This window comes from Dromaius novaehollandiae, chromosome 2 (assembly GCF_036370855.1).
Source record: "Dromaius novaehollandiae isolate bDroNov1 chromosome 2, bDroNov1.hap1, whole genome shotgun sequence".
NCBI lineage: Eukaryota > Metazoa > Chordata > Aves > Casuariiformes > Dromaiidae > Dromaius > Dromaius novaehollandiae.
The window spans coordinates 145,545,947-145,566,988 of NC_088099.1; the positions used below are offsets into that span (position 1 = coordinate 145,545,947).

General features: G+C 36.4%; 1 protein-coding gene across 5 annotated transcripts in view; it reads right to left on the reverse strand.

The window, feature by feature from the left end:
* The window catches only part of CPQ (carboxypeptidase Q), a 165,930-nt gene that overhangs the window by 35,864 nt on the left and 109,024 nt on the right, over positions 1-21,042 (reverse strand). For all 5 annotated transcript variants that reach the window (XM_026099835.2, XM_064507695.1, XM_064507696.1 and 2 more), the window contains one exon: positions 10,589-10,680. In XM_026099835.2, coding sequence (XP_025955620.2) covers positions 10,589-10,680 — 92 coding nt within the window. The remainder of the gene's footprint in view (positions 1-10,588; positions 10,681-21,042) is intronic.

Sequence of the window (21,042 nt, forward strand, 5' to 3'; positions counted from 1 at the left end):
TTTCATATTTATACTTTTCCAGAATTTTTCTATTTTGAGTGAAATAAGTTCCATCATAACAGAAGTATTCACTTTTAACTTACAAAACATATACAGCAGTTAAAAAATTTGATGTAAACCCCTTGCATGCGAAGAAGCAACCATAAAGGTTTATAATACCTTAAAACAATATACCTTAAAATAACCCATCTACCTATCCACTCATCCACTATTGGAAATCAAGATGAAATAACTGACATATTGTCACCAAATTGGCAATTGCTATTTTTGTACAATGAAAAAATCTTAGTCTTTAAAAGTCCAATCATAAAGAATTAGGATACACGTGGCCTCTAACCCTGCCATCAAAAGCAGTACTGTAGTCGTGAATCAACATGAGATCATGATACGCCGATCCTCTCTATGTAGTGGAAGAGAAACAGGCCAAGGAAAACACATTGTATTGTAAAAGGGACTAATGATGCTCAAACATTGCAGGCACAACAGAAAGAATGTCTCAGAATGAAAATCATCTTTATATTATAAGCCAAATAGCTGAGACAGTGTAAGAGTTAGGGAAGATGCTACAAATTTCTGCTGGTGAATGGAAACAGAAGTAAAGGTTTGCCATTGAAGAGTCAGTATTTACTGAAGTTAATATACTTATTTTTTGTGAATAGGTGGAAGACAGAGGGGAGGGATGGTTTCAGTCAACCACATGTGATAATTGCTAGCAAGAGGTAACTTAGTAATATTGCCCACTGTATAATACTGTGATGGAATTGATTCAGAAACTGCCTTTTTGGCTGAGTCTTCAAAACAGAACTTTTCATAATTTTTAAAGAAGCTGCAAGGGGTAGTAGTAATAAAGCCAATGGAAAGGATTACTCAGGGTTGGGGGAAGATAGAACTAAGGTAAGGAGAAGAGAATGGAGAGAAGCAGCGTGGATACTCACAAGAAAAATCTCTACCTACCAGTATGTAGAACAGAATTCCTAACTTACAGAACTGCATAAACTGTGAGAAGTATTATGGCTTTCGCCAATTGCTTTTTTTCTCATATAAATGTTCACATGTGTTTTTAATATGAAACTGAGAAAATGAACCAGCCACAAGACATGACACCATATTTCTGCTCTTCATTCATAATGTAAAACTGTTCAATTCTTAGAACGTGCTGTAGTGACACGAAAACAAATTTTGGGGGGGAGAGAGAACAGATTCTTTGGGGAACAAAAAATAATTACTTGAAGTACCCTGTGTCTTTTAGAAAGTTTTTTCCCTGCTTGGTCCACTGGAAGGTATGATTAACTTTATTCATTCTCAAGTTTGCAAGTAGGATATTGCAATCATAAAAAAAGGGATTGCGCTGATTTCACCATACCCACTTTTGTATATGTATGTGTTTTAGCACTTTTACTTATACAGAAAGAAATATGCTTTGGAAAATGTGCCATGAGGAAAAAGCATCCTTTGTCCTACATGGTGCAGGAGTAACTGCCATCTATCAAAGCAGTCTGAAACTGTACATTGGCTAATTAAAGTGAACAGTAACATGTAACAATAAGATTTTATAAAATAACTGTAGGCTCAGCTGTTTCCTCCATCTCCCTAAATTGAATGCATCATTTAAATAAGCAAGCTCAGTCTAAACTCAGTCCACAGTTTTTTCAGAGAATAATCCCTTTTGCTGCATCCTGTTACTGTGCCACTTAGCATACACCAGAAAATTAAATCTTGTTAGTGTAACCTGTTGCCTAATTCTCTGAACATCAAAATAGAGATGTTTATTCTTTATGTTTCTGTGACTGGGTCACAAGAGGTCACTTCTCTTTATCTGATCATGTTCACATCTTGTAAGTATTTAAATGAAACATTACAATAAAGATTACATGGGAAAGCTGCCTTCATACAGCTCGCTATTTTCACTGAATATGCAAATAGGCATGCTCCTTGCCAATACTTCCTCTATTTTTAAGTTTTCAAATTTTATTTCTTTTCTTTCTGTTTTATTTATAAAACGATCTATTTTTATCTCTGTAAAGCAAACCCAAAATATATTTTAAGTGTTTCTCATCTCTAAGGCAAGCACTTCAAAACATGAAATTACAATCAGATCTTTCTAATCAAGAAAACAGAAACTTTCTTTTATACGTGACAAAGAATTGCTGGTACTTCTGTCAGTAAAAAAGAAGTCCCATTTAGAGCAGACTGGGAAACCCAGTCAGCCAGATAGCTACTTATTCAGTCCAAAATCCCCATAACACCTATCAAAGTAAAAGTAGATTCCAACATCTCGTGACTAATCTACTGAGTCACTGATTGCAATTCCTCTTACCCAGCTAAAACAGTAAGAAACCTAAAAGGATAAGGGAGGGAACAGCTGTCCTGAAAGACTTCAGAAATCAGGAGCTATTTAAAATAGCATTACTACTTGTCCAACAGCTCATTTACTGGTTTTCTTTTTAATCCTACTGAGAAAAATCACCATTTTACAGAGAAAATACTTAAGTTTTTAATGGCAAAGCACTGTCCTTGACTAAGGGCTAATTTGTTCCAGTAATAAGGGACATCAGTTATTTGATAGTGCATTTTTAGCTTTCTGTAATTGATTTACACTTAACTTCGGGAAACACCAACACTTGTAGTCTTGTATTCCAGTGCTTGATTCAGAGCAGTTTGGATCTAAGTGGCAACAATCATTTCACACAACTTATGGTGAAATGATACTCATCTCACTTGCACTACTGAAAGTATGTTTAAATCAACTCCCATTTTGTTAGCCTAGCATCTAAGAATATAGGAAAGACAAAAGAAAACATCTGAAACACCTAAGTGGATGTGACAGCTGGGAGAAAAAAAAGAGCAGATAATATCCTTTAAGTATTTAATAATATATAAACATTGCATAGTGTAATTTTGAACTGCTGTTTAAGATCAAGATTATTTAATGAAGCAAAACAGCATAAATGGAAACTAGAGAATAAATCAAAACAGCTGTTAGGAAGCAGGGATCTGCTGGCATCAAAGCATAATAACCACCAGCCACAAGCATGATCATACAGTTCAAACTCTTTTTAACTGAGGACAGGAAAATCAGGAACAACACGAGTTAGAATTTTTCATAAGTTACCATCTCATTAAGTGGGAGAAAGCTGCAGTAAAGCTGAAGATTAGCACAGTTTTTCATAGATTATAAGGTATGAACAAGACTCATAGTAAGATGAAATATTTTTCTGCCATTTTGTGGGAAAGTTGTCAGTAAAGAAGTCCAAAAATTGTATGACTTGTTTTCTTTTAAAGTCATGGAGTGGAGTTCTGACCTCAGAGAAGCTAACAACCAAAGTCCCAGTAACTTCAGCAGGCCTGGAACTGGATTCAGTCATCTACTTATTAGCAATTCACTCAGTAAAAACATACTACTAGCATGTCTGGTGTTGTTCAATACCACTAGTGTTCCTCTCTGCAACTATTTGCCAACAGAGAATCACATTCAGTCACAGAGAATACCTTTCAGTATTGTACGTTCTGAGGAATGATATAAAAGAAAAAGCAGACAGCTCTAAAGAGAGCAGCATGCTAAGGAAGGTATGCACCAGATTACCTGTAGCCTTCTCTCCAGGCATTTTTTTGACAGAGACTTATCAAAGAAAAGTGCTCTTCCTGGAAAACATATCCTATCTTATACTCTTTTACTGCTCAAAAATAAGGGTGTGAAAACACTGTCAGTGACTCTGAAGGATTCTGTCTCACTGTCGGCCTTTTCAGAAATGTTTTAAGTTTTCATTTGAAAATGGGCAATACTGCTGAAATTTTCAAATTAAAAACTGTGCGTTTTGTCTTTCAACAAAGACAATCTTTATTGATGTGTGCATTTTCAGGAAGTAAATGAGTACTGTTGTAACTTTCAATAACAGATTGATAAACTGGCAACAAATAACCGCATCACACCACACATCTTTAATATTTCATGTGTTTATGCAGAACGTTTTTAGGCTCTCATCTGGGTAAAAGGTGCAGCGTTTAAGTGAAAAGAAGTCAATGAGTGTTTGTGTGTGTGTGTAAGGATACATAAAAACCAGTTTGTGTGTGTGTGTGTGTGTGTGTGTGTGTGTGTGTGTGTGTGTGTGTGTATGCATACACACTATACTACTATACTACTAAAACTACTATACTACACTACTGAAACTATACTACTAAACACTATACACTATACTACTAAACTATACTACTATACTACACTACTAAAACACGATACTACTATACTAAACTACTATACTTCACTATACTACTATACACTATACTTCTAAAACTACTAAACTACTACTATACTATTAAAATATATACTATATATGTTTTAAAGTATTATATAAATATATATACATATTAAAAATATGTTATATACATTTAGTTACTGAAGATTGCTCTCATGGGGCCTAAACTATCCTATGATGAGTAATTTGCATTTTTAAGGCAAAAGAAGTGACACCTATAGGGATAGTGTAATAAATAAATAAATGCCAAAAGAGTCTCTGGATTTCATCTGCTGTATATTTTGTGTCATTTGTACTCAAAATTATACAAAGAGCCTAATGTTTCCTTCAGGATAGTACAGGCAGACTTCCAACAATTCAGAAGTTTCAGATGGCAGTTCTGCTACCTGCATGATTGAAAGAAAAGAGAGGAAAGATACAAAGACAAAAGTTCTCCTAACACTAGACCTGTATGAAATTTGCCCACACATAACTTTAATTTCATACTAAGATTATGCAGCCAAGAAACAAAAGGACATGACTGATTCTGGGTCTTTCCTGCTTCAGGCAGGGTAGGGAATCAATCCGTTTGTGTGTTTTAGCAAAATCTGATTTTTTCTGCACCTTTCCCTAGCAATATGACACTTCAATATTAAAAATTATGAATTTCTACTGACCCAGAACTGGTGTAAAATATAATTGTATAATTATATTGACTTTTCTGTGGTTAACACAATAAGGGGTGCTACTAGATGTTAACTGTGATTCTGGAGAATACAGTGCAATTGCTTTTTTTCAGTTTTGTAATTGAAGATTTTTTTTCTTATTCATTTCTTTCATTTCTAAACTTAGTGACCCAAGGAGGAATGTTAAAATAGTGCCATCAACCTGGTCTTCCAAACAGAGACCTCCACATCAGGTTATTTGCCTAAAACAAAATGTAGGACAGCAAAACGACAGGGAGGTCACAGAATTGCCAATATAAGCACTCTAGAGGCAAGTAGGTTTTTATGACTGAAGACCTGAGACTTCAGGTAGTATTTATTCATTTTTAGCTTTCTTCCTGTTTTGCAGTTTTATTTTCTCCTTTGCTGAAATAACCCTGTGTCGTGGGTAAACAGTAGAAGATTGGCAAGGAGACAGGAGCATGCTGACCGATCAATTACTCCAGCTGCCAGAACACTTGGTGTGCAGAACCCATAAGGAACGGCAGGTCGCGACCCTTGGACTTGTGCCACCTAGGTGTCAGCCTGGCCTTGGGGACTCCTAAAGAATTACTGCTTCCCTTGTTATCTCTAGTGCATGCACAGTGCCCCATATTGTAACCTATTAATTCACCTTAAACCCACACCCTCCTGAACCTCGCCATGGGCCGATGCTCTGCGGTGCCTGGGACAGCCCGGTTGCTTCCCCGCAAGGTTCCTGGGGTTCCCCTTGCGGGTTGGGGATTTCAAGGTAATAAACACCTCATAACCTTACTCCAGAGTGGTGTCTTCTACCTCTGCTTATTTCAAGTATCGGTTACCACCGTTAACACCCTCTATCCAAAACCAAAACAAATCCTTTTTGTTCAGTTGTTTTTTTCTCTTCTTTAACCCCTACCTGCCTTTTAAGTATCATATTGCACAAATCTAAAATAGTAAAACAGAGAAAAGATAGCATACTTCTTAATTCACTCAACACATTCCAGGTCATAATGAAAGAAAGCATCTAGAGAGAAGATCAGTAGTAAAAATTGGACAGGAAATAATTTTCAAAATCCGAAAATCTTCAATAATTTTGTGTCCCATTTCAACCCAAGTCAAAAAGACAACCACCGTATTTCTCTGCAACAATCAGACAGATGGTGTTAATGAAAATTATTATGTGCTGTAGTCATCCACAGGAGGTTTTATTATATCCAAGAGTTCACTGTGCAAAGTATAAACACAAAATAAAAAGATGATCCCTGTCCCAGCAGCCTCGCGTGCTTTCTGAAGGTAAGACGAGATGGACACAACAAGAGGACAGACAGCAAGTGAACAACACGACAGCAGTGGTCAAAACAAGTAGTAATTTTATGGAATTTTTGATTTGAGAGAAATTTTCCTGAGAACAGGCAATAGCCAAGTGGTCAACATATTTCAGTGGGATAAAAGAAACCATGTTCAAGTCCTTGATGTATTCGGTTCAAATCACACAAATCCAAGTCTCTCTGAGTGAGAAAACTCACTCTATGAGTTTTCTGAAAAGTCTGATTTTGAGGAACCAATATTTTCTGGTGTAGAACTATGTCACCTGAAAGCCACAAGATTTTTTTTTTATATTTGTTTCTTAAAGAAAGTAACTCAGTAAATTAGGGCAGAAAGCTCATGTAAGCATCAATAAAGAATATTGGAAATATCAATGAGATACCAACATTTCAGAATGTTCTGTATTAATGAAGACCCAATTTCAGCAAAATAGTAAATCTTCTTGGTAACAAACACAAAAAGGAAACCAGAGTAAATACTTGTGATTAATTTCTTTCATAAAGTCAAGCCTTTTCTAAAAAGTTAAAACAGTATACAGTAGGTTCACCAGAAATTTAGTGAAGTACTGTAAACATCCTTAAGAAAGCAATAAAAACATACAGAAATATTTTAAGAATGTTTCCTTTAATAAGGTTGAATTCGATTCATAATTGAATTGGTTCATTAATGCCTCCAGTGATCACAACAGAGTTACTAAAGTAAGTTTGAATTTGGCCTAATAGTTCTTAGTCTTCCAATTTCAAAATGCACTTACTTTCCCAGAAAATTCTATGTAATGCTTCTGTTCCAAAATAAATACTATCTGTCATTCACAGTCCCTTAATTCAGCTGGGTAAATAACTGTAACCTTGTCTGCATGGTAGACAGACAGAGATTAGTCAGAGTCAGAGACTAGTCCAAAACAATGAAATGATGCCAGAACAAGACCAGCATCAACCTCACAAATGTCCATGACTAATGCAAGGTGCACTTATTTGACCTCTTTCCTCTGACAAGCCTAGAGCAACAGATATATAAGAAGCAGCAAACCCCACAAGTCCCTACCAAGACAAGACACTCTGTTACATAGATTTCTTTCTCCTCTTGTGATGACAACATTAAAAGAAAACATACGAAAAACTTAAAACCTTATCAGAGAGCACTCAGATACTGTTGTTCAAGGGTGCAGAAGAATCTGTACAGGACAGAAGAGATGCAATATGAGTTCCACTAAAATTACTCAACCCTTTTCCTCCTGCTTCTTCTGTGTAACTTGGAAAGGAAAGCAGCATTTGCTATGCTTCAAATTTTTGGAAGATTTACTGTGTCTATACCTAGGAGCCCCGCTCAGCAACCAGGCCACACTACACTAAGCACTGGGAGGAACATTAAATGTAGCTCCCAGATCTGGAGCCTGTTTTCCACTAAAATCCTTTGATTTCATTACCTTTCATCAAGATGAGGAGTACTGTAAAGGAGAATCAGGTGTTTTTCCAGCCGAGGATTCAGTCTAAGCATCGGCTATCAACTAAAAGCAGTGAGAACTTCAGCAAGTGTTTTGGGGGGAGCAATGGTGTTGGTGCTTTCCTGTGGAAGTTTCTCCCCCACAGGCAAAACTGAGCCAGCGTTGTGTGGCGGTACTGCTGGGGGGCAGGCGTTCCTCCCCCAGCAGAGGTGCTCTAACTGGTAGAGGGTATTTGGCTGTCACCTCTTGGAAGCGCCTTGAAAAAATCATGCAAAGGAAACAATGGATCAGGACACATGAGGACTGTGAGATTCTCTCCAGAAAAATACGTCATCAAATGAAAGAAGGGTTGTATTAGTAATCTATGTGGCTATTTTTATAATGCCTGCAGTTGGGTATATTCTTTTCCAAAGTATCTATTTACTGGATATTACCAAAAACAGGAGAGCAGGCTGAACTTTGGTCAACCCAATATGGCAGCCCTCACATTCTCATAAAGCTCTGAACAGCCAATATTCCCTATCACTTCTTTTAATAATCAAACACTACAATACTGGGTTCTAAAGAAATACTTGAGAGCAATACAAATAATGCTATTATGTAGAGATATGAGCTAATTATCTGCGCTGTAGTAAAATAACTATGTTGTTGCTATCTCAGTAATTTCTGCAGTAAATTATTCCCTTTACACCAGTGGCAACCTACAGTGACAGATGAGAAAGCAATATATTCTCAAGACCTGAAATTAAATTGAAAGAAAAATAAATAAGCTACAGAAGTAACAGTACTGGTACTTGTCCACTACTACATCATCTTCCTTTTTTCTCCCTTGCCACATTTCCACTGACACAGGAAGTAATTTACAATGTCAAGGAAATCCATGTCTGTCTGTGCTGAATTACAATATTCATATTTCTACTTGTCTACAGTGAACTAAAGTCATAATATCCCAGCTATGTCAATGAGTCATACAAGCTATCTTTCATTCAATAAGGCATCTTCAAATATCACTCTTACTTTACTTGTGGTAATTATCATCAACAAGCAATGTTTGTGCCATCATATCCTAACTGCCAGAAATTTGCACAAATAAATCACTAAAAGGTTAAGATATTTTTCATGCTAAATATTGTTATTGTGACTAATGAAATGTCCTATAGTTGTATCAATTTATAATTATGACAGATCACATGGCAGGGGAGAAACAAGAACAACACACAACAGACGGATGTCTTTTGCTTAAATTTTCAGTGTAAATTATAAATTCATGTTAAGTTCATGAAGCACAACATCCAGATGGAAGTGCATCAGCGTAACAAAAATTGAGACACATCTTTGTCAGTTCAAAAGCAAACTAACCAAGTATCTTTCAAACAACACCCAGCTCTGCTTTATATTTCCCTATTTGATCCTTTAGTCTACTCTTTGGTATTACTTTTGAATAAAAATCCTAGAGATAACAGTAAAATACAGACTTTTTGGCAAAAGATGAGAAGCATACGAGACCATTGCATGTAATGCTGACAATTCTCAGAGCACTGGGTGGCAATTGTTTTCCAGCATGGAAATGGGTGTTGTTTTCAACATCTACCCAGGTGACACATTTCTCATAAACATTCTCATAAACAGGGTGCACTTCTGTAAATGACAGGCATATCATTGCTGTGCTATGTATATGTGCTATGTAAATACACACAGTACAGCAATCTGCAACCTCCCTGATCCTGACATAGCAAGCTCTTAAGTACCTCTACCAAATGAGAAAACTGAGCTATCCCAATAACGTGGAATAGTAGGAGGCACTATATTATATATGACTAATTAAATACATCTCTTAGTAATACTAAACAAGTAAGTGGGAAATAATTGAGTGTTCCCAATTAGCCTGAAAAGCAAAATCACTGGGATGCTGTCTTAGACCACTCTATTGCAGATGCAAATTGACTTAATTCTGCTCATCACAAAGAATTTGAATTTTGCATCTCCTCAAAATGAAATTTCCATTTATTTGTGCTGTTAAGTTGCTTAGCATTAAAAATTCCTAGGAATTTTTTACTTTCTTGTAAGCTTGCTTTCATACTATTGTACAGCAGCTGATTCTTTAAACACACAACCATTCATTAAATCCTTGTCTTTGCCTTGCATATATTAACCTTTGCCAAGATTAAGTACTACTGAACCAGGGAAAAGAATACAAGACACTAGTTGAGGTTAGTTATACAGCTATAACATAAATTTTGTGGGGGAGAAAAATCCACATTTCTGTTTTGAAGACTTATCTCCTAAACAGCTTTATGCAATTGCTGTTTGTGTCATGATGTACTTTGGAGAGGCAGTTGTTGGCAGATGAGACTGATGACTGCATCATCAGAAATCAACTGTTTAAAATGTTCCAGAAGCCCATAAAATTAAAAATCTGCAGAAAGTATTTTAGATTATACAAGATTAAAATAAGCTAAGATACTGAAGATTTTTCTTTGTATTGCTTTTTGTTCTACAATGTCACATATAATGGGAAAATGCAATGAAGCAGAAATATATAAGGCAAACACAATTTATTCATGTTACCGACATATGTGGACCATTTGTTGCTCATTCTCAGAAAGTTAGCTATGTTTGAAAGCCACAACAGGTATCATTATGAAATATTTGTTTCAGAACAGTTTTGTGATGGAGCATGTTAGGTCAAGTAGAGCACGTATATGCATGATCGTACACTTAGGTTAAGTACAAAGCGAAGTTTACATTTATGATAGAAAACAGGAAATACATTTTCAGGCAAAACTGGAATCACTCTTTTCAGTTAAATATCAAAGTGAGCATTTTGAAAACCAAATACTTAAGTCACAAAACTAGGAAGATAACTACTGTGAAGCAGATCATCTGAAGACATTATTTACCTTATGTAGCTGATAGTATTGCTCAGCACCTACTCCTCCTTGTTCTTCTCCTGTCCACAGCACCAAGCGCAGAGTTCTCTTTGTGCGAAGCCCTAAAACGTAATTTTAAATACTGTCTTTAGTACTAAATAGTCATTTATTTGAGCATTTTTTGCATTGGTCTCCACCCTCCAAGGGCAGAAAAATCTGGGTTTCTATTCAACCATCTCTGACTTAAACAAAAAATGAATTATTGCAAGTGTGGGTGTTGTTGTTGGGAGTATTTTTGTTTGTTTGTGGGGAGGGATTGGGGTGTGGGGCAAGAGAGCACGCACGGAAGGAACACAGGTTTTTGTGGCACTGCTGCTTGTATTGCCTCATCGGCTATTGCCCCTGCTGCAGTAGCATAGGAGAAACAAAAGAGGGGACCAAATCTATGTATCTGAAAAATGTAAAATGCCTAATTATTATCTTGATTGATTTTCAATACATATGTTACTATCATTGCTGTGGCCTGCAGTAAATAATGTGTGTATGCTTTCAGCAGATCCAAATCAAATTTTCGTAAGGATTATCATTGTTTTGTCATGGTTAATTTATTACAATTAACTGAAAATGAGCTGCTGGATTTTTATGAGAGATGTGTACTGATTTCAAGAACTGAGGAGCACTGCAATATCATTTTTTTTATCAGACAAATGAAAGAGCGACAATCTGTGCTTTAGAATCTGAAATACAATCAGCTGTTGAATGTATGCAAATGTCTTAAAACAAGGCAAATGCAAGGCCATTCTGAATTTTGCTATGATAGCTGAGTAAGAAAGATAAGTTCTCAGATATATGTTGAAATAGTTTACTGCCATGGCAGAGATGAATAGATAGAAGTTGTTGCCCTTTATTTATTTGATTGATTCCATTCATAAATGAATGCATTCGAGACATCAAAACTGAGAGCAGAGAACAGCAAACAGACCAAGAATAAACAGCGTTCTCTGTACAGTGCAATGCTAATTATATCCAAGCAAAGATAAAACCCAGCAAAAATATTTAAAAAAACAACAAAAAGAAGCCAGTAGGCAGAATATCATAAACTGTAAGGCATAAATTATCACACACATTTCTGTGCTGAAGAGAAATAATATCAGTAGCATTTCCTAGCTGAAATGAATGAAGCTTACAAGTAGGGAAGTTTATAATGAAGTTTACCTGACCTTCATTAATTTTTTTTCTCTCAATACAAGGGAAAATCAACTAAAGATTTCTTTTTGTAAAGTATACACTACTAATCCTAGTAACTGAAGTAACTGAAGACAGAGTATAAGAGGAATATTCAAAGTTAAAAAAATCCTTAGATTTCCAATGATTTTATAATGAAGAAAGTGCAAGCCAATGGAATCAAGTGATCAAAAAGTGTATTTTCTAAATGTAGGTCTGCTGACTGTAAACAAAAGGGAAGTGAACCCTCAATTTTTAACCCCCTCCCTCATACACCTCAGTGGATTTCGTTCCTCTCCTAATTCATTACAACAGCAGATTAGTCTCCTTCACATTTCAAAACAGCCAGCTGTCATATTAAAATAAAAAAATGGTAATCATGTTGAAGTTAGAAGGACTTCAGACACAAGGTAACCAAAAATGTGCCAGTGGCTTCATTACAAAATGTTGCTCTAAGACAGAAAAGGTGCTGGTTATAAAGCCTGCAGTGCTAGATCCTGTAGCATGGTCCGAATGGTACTTGAGTTTAAGTGGTGAATAGAGGTGCCAGCAAAAGGCTATGTTTGTGTGTCACATCACAAGATGCTAAGCACTGAAGACCAGTCTCCAATCCACCATGCCAAGGCTCTGAAAGCAGCTTTGGTAAGAGATCCTTGCAGGAGGAGAGCAGAGTCTGCTGCTTCTCCCAGGTGGAGGAGAATAAGCAATGCCAGCTTCATGCTCCACCGCTTGGTCCTGCTGCTGTCCATGGGCGGTCTAGCGGGCCATGGGTCAGCAACAGGGATCCAGGGCTCACCTCCAACATGCTCCAACCCTGACTCATCTCTCAAGCTCTGCGTGAGTCAGAGAAGGACACGAAAGAAGTCTGAGGTCCTTATGGCCTCCTCTTAGCCCCTGTCACTCCATCTTTTCACTAAAGGAGAAAATATAAGCCCTGTTGAGTTTAGCTTACACTTCAAGAGATATCTGTGAGCAGATTCACTTGTGTTCTACTGAAATGAAACAGGGTGAGTTTAAAAAAATATATAAGCTATGGAGGTAGTTGTTTTAAATACAAAACAAAGTGTACAGAAGAAAATTTCATTTCCTCATTATCTTAATCTGAAAGTGGTAAGTATTTATCTACCTGTTATTAAAAACACAGCTATTCTGACCACAGTACATCAAACAAATCCAATATTCACAAGTAAAATTGCTACGAATAGTATCAATTCATGCTTTTATTAAAAAATATGAAATACTGTATTTAAGCTACAATCTTTTTTTTAATTAAGTTTATCAATTTTGGTTTGCTTTTTACAAACTACTGGTTCCTAAGCAAGGAATAATCACCACAAAATCAGAAGTCTTTCAGATCACAGCCCAAATATGTATTGAAAAGACCTGATAAAACAGCACTTGGACTAGAAGGCTATGTTCTGTGATGAGAATATTATGTTCAGGGATACACAGCAAATTTTAAAACAAAGGGAGACAGTAGCACAAATAAAATAGTGCCTTCTTTTTACCTATAGTCTTCTTTTTACTTATATAAATGACTTATTACATAGTCTAAAAAAAGGACATCAGATTAAAAATTTTCAAAAATTTACCCAGAATAGATCATTTTGGTTAAGTGCAGCAGGTTATATTCATATTTATTGATGTATCAATGCAAGGATCCTTTTGTGTCCTCACTGGGTCACTCACACCTTAAATTATGTAATTCAAATGAAAGTTGGAGAGCATATCACCTGCTCAAAATCACAGAAACTCCAGTTTCCACCCTAAAAAGAATAGCAGGGGTTTACAGGAGAATAACATTCAAAAGGTGATGGCTCAAATTCAAATAAATTGTCATTTCTAAACTCACATAATTAAAAGCAAAACCAAAACAACTATAGATCCTCCTCTAGCTACAGATTAATTTATAAATCTACAAATTCCAAATTTTTTAAAAAAGGATAGACTTTTTTTCTATACCTTACCCTTAACTGGGAAAAATATTCATCTGCTCAGGTAGGAAATAAGGCCCAGGACCACTGAACTGTCAGATATATGGCTCCTGGTTCTGATTTCATACCAGCTTGACTCCAGTAGAGTTACTCTTATTCAGATGCATGACAGAGCCCAGAAGAGACTCAAATACATTATGTATGTACATAGTTCAGCACAAATGTTCATTTTACTGATCAGCCTCTACATTCTCATGATCTATTCCAAGCACAAGAAATACTATGGGGCACCTGGGCTCCTAAATCAAAAGAAAAAATCAAAACACCAATACAGCCGACCTATGTCTGAGGAAAAGTGTGTGTGCTATGTATACCAAGGCACTTGTTTTATTATATTCCCTCTGTGCTGGTGTGGCTATTCGCCACCATTCGTCATCTCCGTACAGTGTATTTTATGATTGCTCTGAACACTTCACTCTTAGTAAGATGCAGTCTTTGTCAATACTATGTTCTGTTTCTTTTAAATTATCACAAAGAACTCATACTTGCAGATGTCAGCGGGAAGCCCAGATAAGACAAGGACCAAATGCTTGAGGGGAAAAAAAGAGATTTGTAATTGCACTAGGAAAGAGGTATTAATTAAATCAGTCTCACTTTGATCTCAACTACAATAAAATATTTTGTCAAAACCCTTTTTTTTCATAATCTATGTAAAAGACAATTGTCAGCATATAAGACGGAGGTGCATATAAATAAATAAATAAATAAAAATATCCCTACGTTTTACATTGACTTTAAATGTAGAATGGATACTTTCTAGACATGAGATCGTTTATTAAATCCATGTATGTTCTTACAACAGTGGATGATCTCCCAGTAATAAGACAGTTCCCAGGACACTATATAAGATCTGAATTTTATATCCTACATATCTTGTCAATGCCTGACAAAGCTGATATATTCCCGTACAGTAGAACAGAAATTTATAGTTTAGTACCAATATATACAAATATATGCTAATCTGTCATATGTAATGTAAACAAATAAACATGCTCCGCCTCCAAGACAGCACTTAAGGAAGGAAGGAGGAGGAGTAGAACCAAGGTAATGCTGTGGACAGAGAAGTTAAATATGATCATCATATTATAAGGATTCATATATTTACAAGTACACGCACTGTACAATGCTATCCAGTTCCCAGGGCACTACGGCAGTCCCCTTTGCTTTATTAGGTTTACGAAAATGCACAGATATTTCATTTGTTAATTATTCCCATTACTCACATATAGGTTCTGGATACCCTACAGTATGCTTTGTCCACCTTTTCACAGAGCTGAACCTATGAGTTTTATGATAATAAAAAAACTACCAAAAACAGCAAAAAACACAGAAGAGCTAAAGAAACACAATTATGTTTGATATATACAGTGTCTTTTTAAAAATCAAAATAGAAATGAGAAGTTCAAATACTAAATTTCATTTAGTAGATATTTTCCCACTTTATAAACATAAATGCTTACTGATGAGGGGAATTAAGTAAAAAGGTACAGTATTTTCAAATATGATAGTGTTGGCTAAGCAGGGTTCTTTGAGAGAAGCCATCACGTTGTTATAAGACTGAGTATCTCTTGAAAACATAAAAAGCATTCCACCTTTGTGAAGAAATGATTTATTTCTTCCCCTGCAAACCAAGGCACTGGACATTGTTCACAAGCAAATTAAACAGCTGTTCATATTACAAGTGGCATATAAGTGAGTTGTCAATGGATGTAAGTAAATTAACTGGTAAAATATTTTAATATGCTCTTAGACAGTATTCACTGGCAAAATGCACATCATGTGCTGAAAGAAGGACATGCCTGATTCACCCTATACTGTCCTCTTGTCTTAATGTCTATAGCCTATTTCTACTTCTTCATTTTGAAAGCTGCATTTATTTTCCACCCCTACTGATTTTTAAGAATATTCAAAAGAAACTGCATTAGCTACAGAGAAGATCCTTACAGGATAGAGATAGAAGCTAGATATCCCCTATATCCAATAAACAGGAAAATGACCGTAGCCCCACCATGTACTCTGGAATGGTGGGAACCATCAGGGTTCTCAGAGCTTTGACAGCTTCACACTCCCAAGACTCTGCACAAATAGCCCAACAAAGCCTGAACTGAATACCAAACTGGTACAAATTATACTATCTGATCCCTTACTTTGTTATGCTCCTTAAGCCACTGGTGTATTTGTTTCAGGAGCCTCTTTGGAGAGGTATACATAAACATATCATTCCCAAGTCTGGCCCACTGTCATATGTAACATCATGAGCTACTCATTCTTCTGCATTATTACTCTGTGGCCTGAAATTGCTTTAAGAGAATATTAATACAAGAAGTAGTAAGATGCATGATGACTCTGCACAGCATATTTTACTACTGATATTCATTAAATACTTAATGCATTGTCTACCTTTTTCAGATTTGCAGCTGATTAGACACTGGAGATTTACTGGATGGCATCAGTTAGGGTTTTTCTATCAAGCAAACACTTCTCATAAGATATCTGGAGTTTCTAAAAGCTGCACCATGGAATAAAAAATAAATAAAACTAATACTCTGTGTTTTGCTAAGGAAGACATTAGAATTCATCATCAAACACAATGGTCGATTCCATTTCAAGTATCAGCATAATTTTCTACAAACAAAAATGAAACAGTATATTTAGTATGATCTCTGCTAACTGTCCTGAAGTAATATTAATAACATGGCATTTCCATGGAATACTTCCCTTTCTTCAGCTGCATCACAGTGGTGAAATTCCACTTGTGTAATGTGCTTCATACCAGGTTAAATTAGTTAGGCAAGACAATAGCCTTACAAAGCTCAGAGCTTGTGCTCTTAACAAGTGTATTATTACCCATGTCCTATCTATTATTTTTTTGGAGATGACATCTCTGAGACTAACATTTTTAGCTGGAGATTATTTATTTTCTCCTAGGAAAACTGCAACAAAGTTTTGACACTCTCACTTGATGCTCTGTGCCATGCACCTACCTTAAAAATTGCTCTATGAACAATCTGTAAAATGCCCTGATGCATACCTAACACACCAGTCACCTGTGCGGAGTTCAAGTGATAGCATTCTGGTTTTAAAGGATTCCCTTGATCAGAAGTAGCACGTTTAGAGTTTGAAGCTTAAGCGCACACCTCTCACCCTGGCAAAGCATTCATCGTAGATACTGGAAAAATCTTGCTGTTATATCTTTCCTCTTTTGGCAGCCCTACACGGGACAGTGCTGGACTTCCCTCAGCCATCTTCCATTTCAAACACATGACCTCCTCACTTGACAACTTAAGAGGTTCAGCTTACACTGTTGACACCTTCAGTGTAAAAACCTTTAAGGAAGAAAGGATTTTCCATGCATATTTTTAGATACATGGAGCTTTTCTGCAGCTTTGCTCTTTTAAGTAATAAGACCTATAAAAACAGAGAGGCAGAATAAGCTGTCAAGCTCTTTTTAAAGATTTTATCTCCTTCTTTTAAAGGAATTTACATATGGTGTCCATTGCCTTCTAAGTTGCCCTTTTTGTGGAGAAACCACAATATTTGCCTTCGACTCCATGATGTTAACAAAATTAAACATACGAGTATTGTCCTTTTTAATGCGGCACTTGTACTATTCTTTATCACTAACCTCTGTTCATCTTTTGTAAATGTCTCAGTTTATTCCAGTATCAACTGGGTTTGTCCTAAACTAGTATCTTGGGAAACTGTATCAAACCAATCTTTGAGTTTCCTCCATGTTACCCTTTCTGCTTTACCCAGCCTCTCTCCTAAGGTGTCTTTGTTGCAGTTTTCATGGAAATGTTGCAAGTTCCTTGTGGCTTTACTAGCAGCCTTCTGCAAAAAAGTGATTCCTGGTGCATATTTTATGGTCAAATTATTTGTATCAATACTCATTCTCAATTGCTTTGCTTTGCATACAACAGAATAGCAGTCCCTTTATGCATCATTTAAATCCTCTCCAAACTAGCAATGCTCCATTAATTTTTTAAATCTTGTCAAATATTGAGGGATTTTTTCATTTGATCTACTAAGTGGAAACTGTTTCAGTCATTAACAGATTGGGAAATAGGTGATTTTCTGAAATTTCCAGAATCTCTGGAAACACTTTATCTGCTGGTTTAATTAAGCTGTTGGGCTTCATGGCAAGTTACATATTTTAGCTCCGATTGCACTTGCATTATACCGCCTACTTTTTAATGTCACTATTTTTAGTTATAATATTCCTCTTCAGTCTTTTACCCTATTCTAGTCTAGACCTCAAGTGAGTTACCAGATCAGGTCATTTTCAACAAGTCCTTTTTCTTTCTGCATAGTAGGTTGTCCACAGTTTCAATGCTGCAGTTTTCTCTTCCTTTAGGCCTTTTCATGGTATTTCCAGAGTAAGCGCCCACTCTCTGCAGTTTTGGCTGCTGCCACCTACATAATGTGAGGTCCCAATAAATTGACTACACACAAATTCCTAAGTTTGTTACCCACATGTACTACTTTTCTGACAGGGTTCTCATAGCTGTGGAAATATGAGACAGGAATATTTCAATATTCCCCAGTATTTAAGAGAATACTACCTAATTTCTCTATTCTGTACCACGGATAAGCTGTTCTCCATTTTAGAGAAAAATCTCTTCACCTTAGCATCCTGTTTCTCTGGCTGAATGATCGATTTCACAGAATACATATATACCAATAAACTGCAATTTACAGGATGACATTGATAATGCAATTTATTTAGGATGTTCAGAATTTTCCTTCTGAAAATCAACAAGAAGCTCCCATTCTGAAACAGCAGGATTTGTGCTTTCATTCCGTTATTAGAAATACAATCTATAATCCAGAAAGCCCTATTCTCACTATTTCTGCAGTGTTAGACAGTAATAAAAAAGTTTTTCCTTCAAAATTAAGAGAGAAATAATGATTTAAAAGAGGAATTCTTAAGGCTATAAAAGTTATATGCTTCAGTAAGACAAAGCACACCTCAAAATAATTTTAGCATTATTTAAACCCTGAATCTGATATATCCATAATTCGTTAGTAAGCCTAAAACTTGAAAGGGGAAACAGCTTTTTGCATGGGAAACTGCCTTTGTTTTCTTGTAAAAAAGTATAATGTAATCTGCTTGATTTTGCTTTGTTTATATAGGTTTTGTTTGCAATTGATTCCTACTACTGAGAATCAGATGACTGTCGGATCAGATGTCAAGCTTGCAAACCAGTGAATCTTGAAGGTTGTTTGGAGTAAAGAAAATGAGGGCTCCTGGGCCTCAGGGAAAGCACAGCTATCTCACAGGTATACAGGCTACCTTGAGAAGAGGCGTGGAATCGCAGGAAGGAAAAAGACAGAAGCTAATGCTACGGGTGGAACCGCAGATGGAAAGGAGGAAATGAAAGCTGAGACACAAGCAAAGCTGAGCAGTGCCCTAGAGGTGAGGGCAAGCAGCTTAGATGTGATTTGGACAGAGGCAGGATGCTGGAGAAGGGATTAGAGAGTATGTTTTGGGTGGGAAGAGAAAATTGCATAATCACAGAATGAGAAGCATTTTAGACAGGCTTCCGAAAACAGAGTGACTGGAAATAGGAGGGCCTAAGGAACGCAGGATATAGAGTAGTACTCAGGAGGAGGGAAGGAGCTAGAGTAGCACTAATTAAAGCACACTGAGAAGCTGAGATCAATCCATGCAATTTTTTTTCCTTTTTTTAAGGGGAGAGTAGGTTGATGAGTTTATGACAGAACAGGAAAGGTAGATTTATAAAAGAGTAGAGGTGGGAAACGTGAGACGTTTTAGATAGGCTCATTTTAAGAAAGTGATGGAATATCCAAGAGGAAATGTCAAGGAAGTAGCTGTATATACAAGACTAGAGGGTAGAGTTGTCAATAATTTGCAAGTTTAGTAACTAAAATGAATATATATTAAGCCTTTTAAGTGCAGAAAGGAGGAAAAGAAGAGGGGAACCACAACGCAGAGCCCTGTACATTGGGCTGCAATGGAAAGAAAAGCCGGACAGCAAAACTGCTAAAGCTAGTGTTTATTTGAGGCGCCAGCTCATAGCCACTGACCAGGATGGCTATATGAAAGCTAGAAAAAGAAGCACTGAGAAACATGCCCTTCTGTATTTGGGATTTTAAACAGAGATCCAATTAGTGTAGTCTTGAAGTCAGTACAAATGGTATCTACAACAACAACAAAATCTTCCACTACCTGCCTGTTTACCGGTAAAACAGCAAAACAAATGTGCAACAAAATACTGTTTCATGCCCTGTGCTGCTCTGATGGTGTTGTCATTTTTTCCAAGTCCCATGAAAAGGAAGAGGACACCTCTCCACTTTTAAAATGCACCTTCTTTCTCTTAGGGAAACCTCCTTCCTTAAAAGCATTCAGAGACCTCATAAAATTCTTATGGAGCAAAAAAGGCAATGCCTCCTCTCTCTCACTCTCTTTCTGGCATTAAAAGCATAAAGCTTGGTTTGAACCTTATTGAGTTGTGGCTCTACTTTCTGCCCCTGCTCTCCTTGGTGTTTGGAGCAGAAAAAGCTAAGTCTCTTCCAGCATCTACACTGTCCTCAGAGCTGATGATACAGAAGTTGCACCAGCTGCACTTGTCTGACCATATTGAAAACATATACATTAAAAAAACTGACTGTAAGGACAAAATGACTCTGACCTCATCTGGAAAGGATTTTACATTTCATCATCTCAGCTGGGGTACAGATTTGGAAAAAAATCACAATAACCTCTGTCACCAGGCTTTTAAGATGTTTATAGATAAACAAAGGTCATTCTTTATCTTGAATGTCCTGATTAAATTATAGCTTCCAGAAAAGCAGCAGGCCACAGTACAAAGGGCAACACAGTTATGGAGGGCTGTATGCCTAAATTTACCATCAATTTTACAACTTCGTATGTCTAAATTGCCCCTTTACTATGCCAACCCAGCACAGAAATTGAAGATTTAAGTGTTTGCCAAATTCATACTCTATGGAACATTGAAGGGAAGGTGAAAATGTAGTTGAATTGTAACAGCGAATGCAGATATTTCATACCAAGGTGATTTAACAGATTTGCAAAAGATGCGAGTCAGGGTAAAACATGCAACTTTGGGGAAATGGAAGGAATATAAGAATAAAGGGTTAACATCAGGGATATATTTTAACTCCAAAAAAACCCCATTGTAAAAGTAGTCACTTAATTTTGTTTCTTAACATACCTCCTTGACAGCAAACAACTACAACACTACCATAGCTAAAGTCAATTCAAAAACATTTAACAAAAATTTA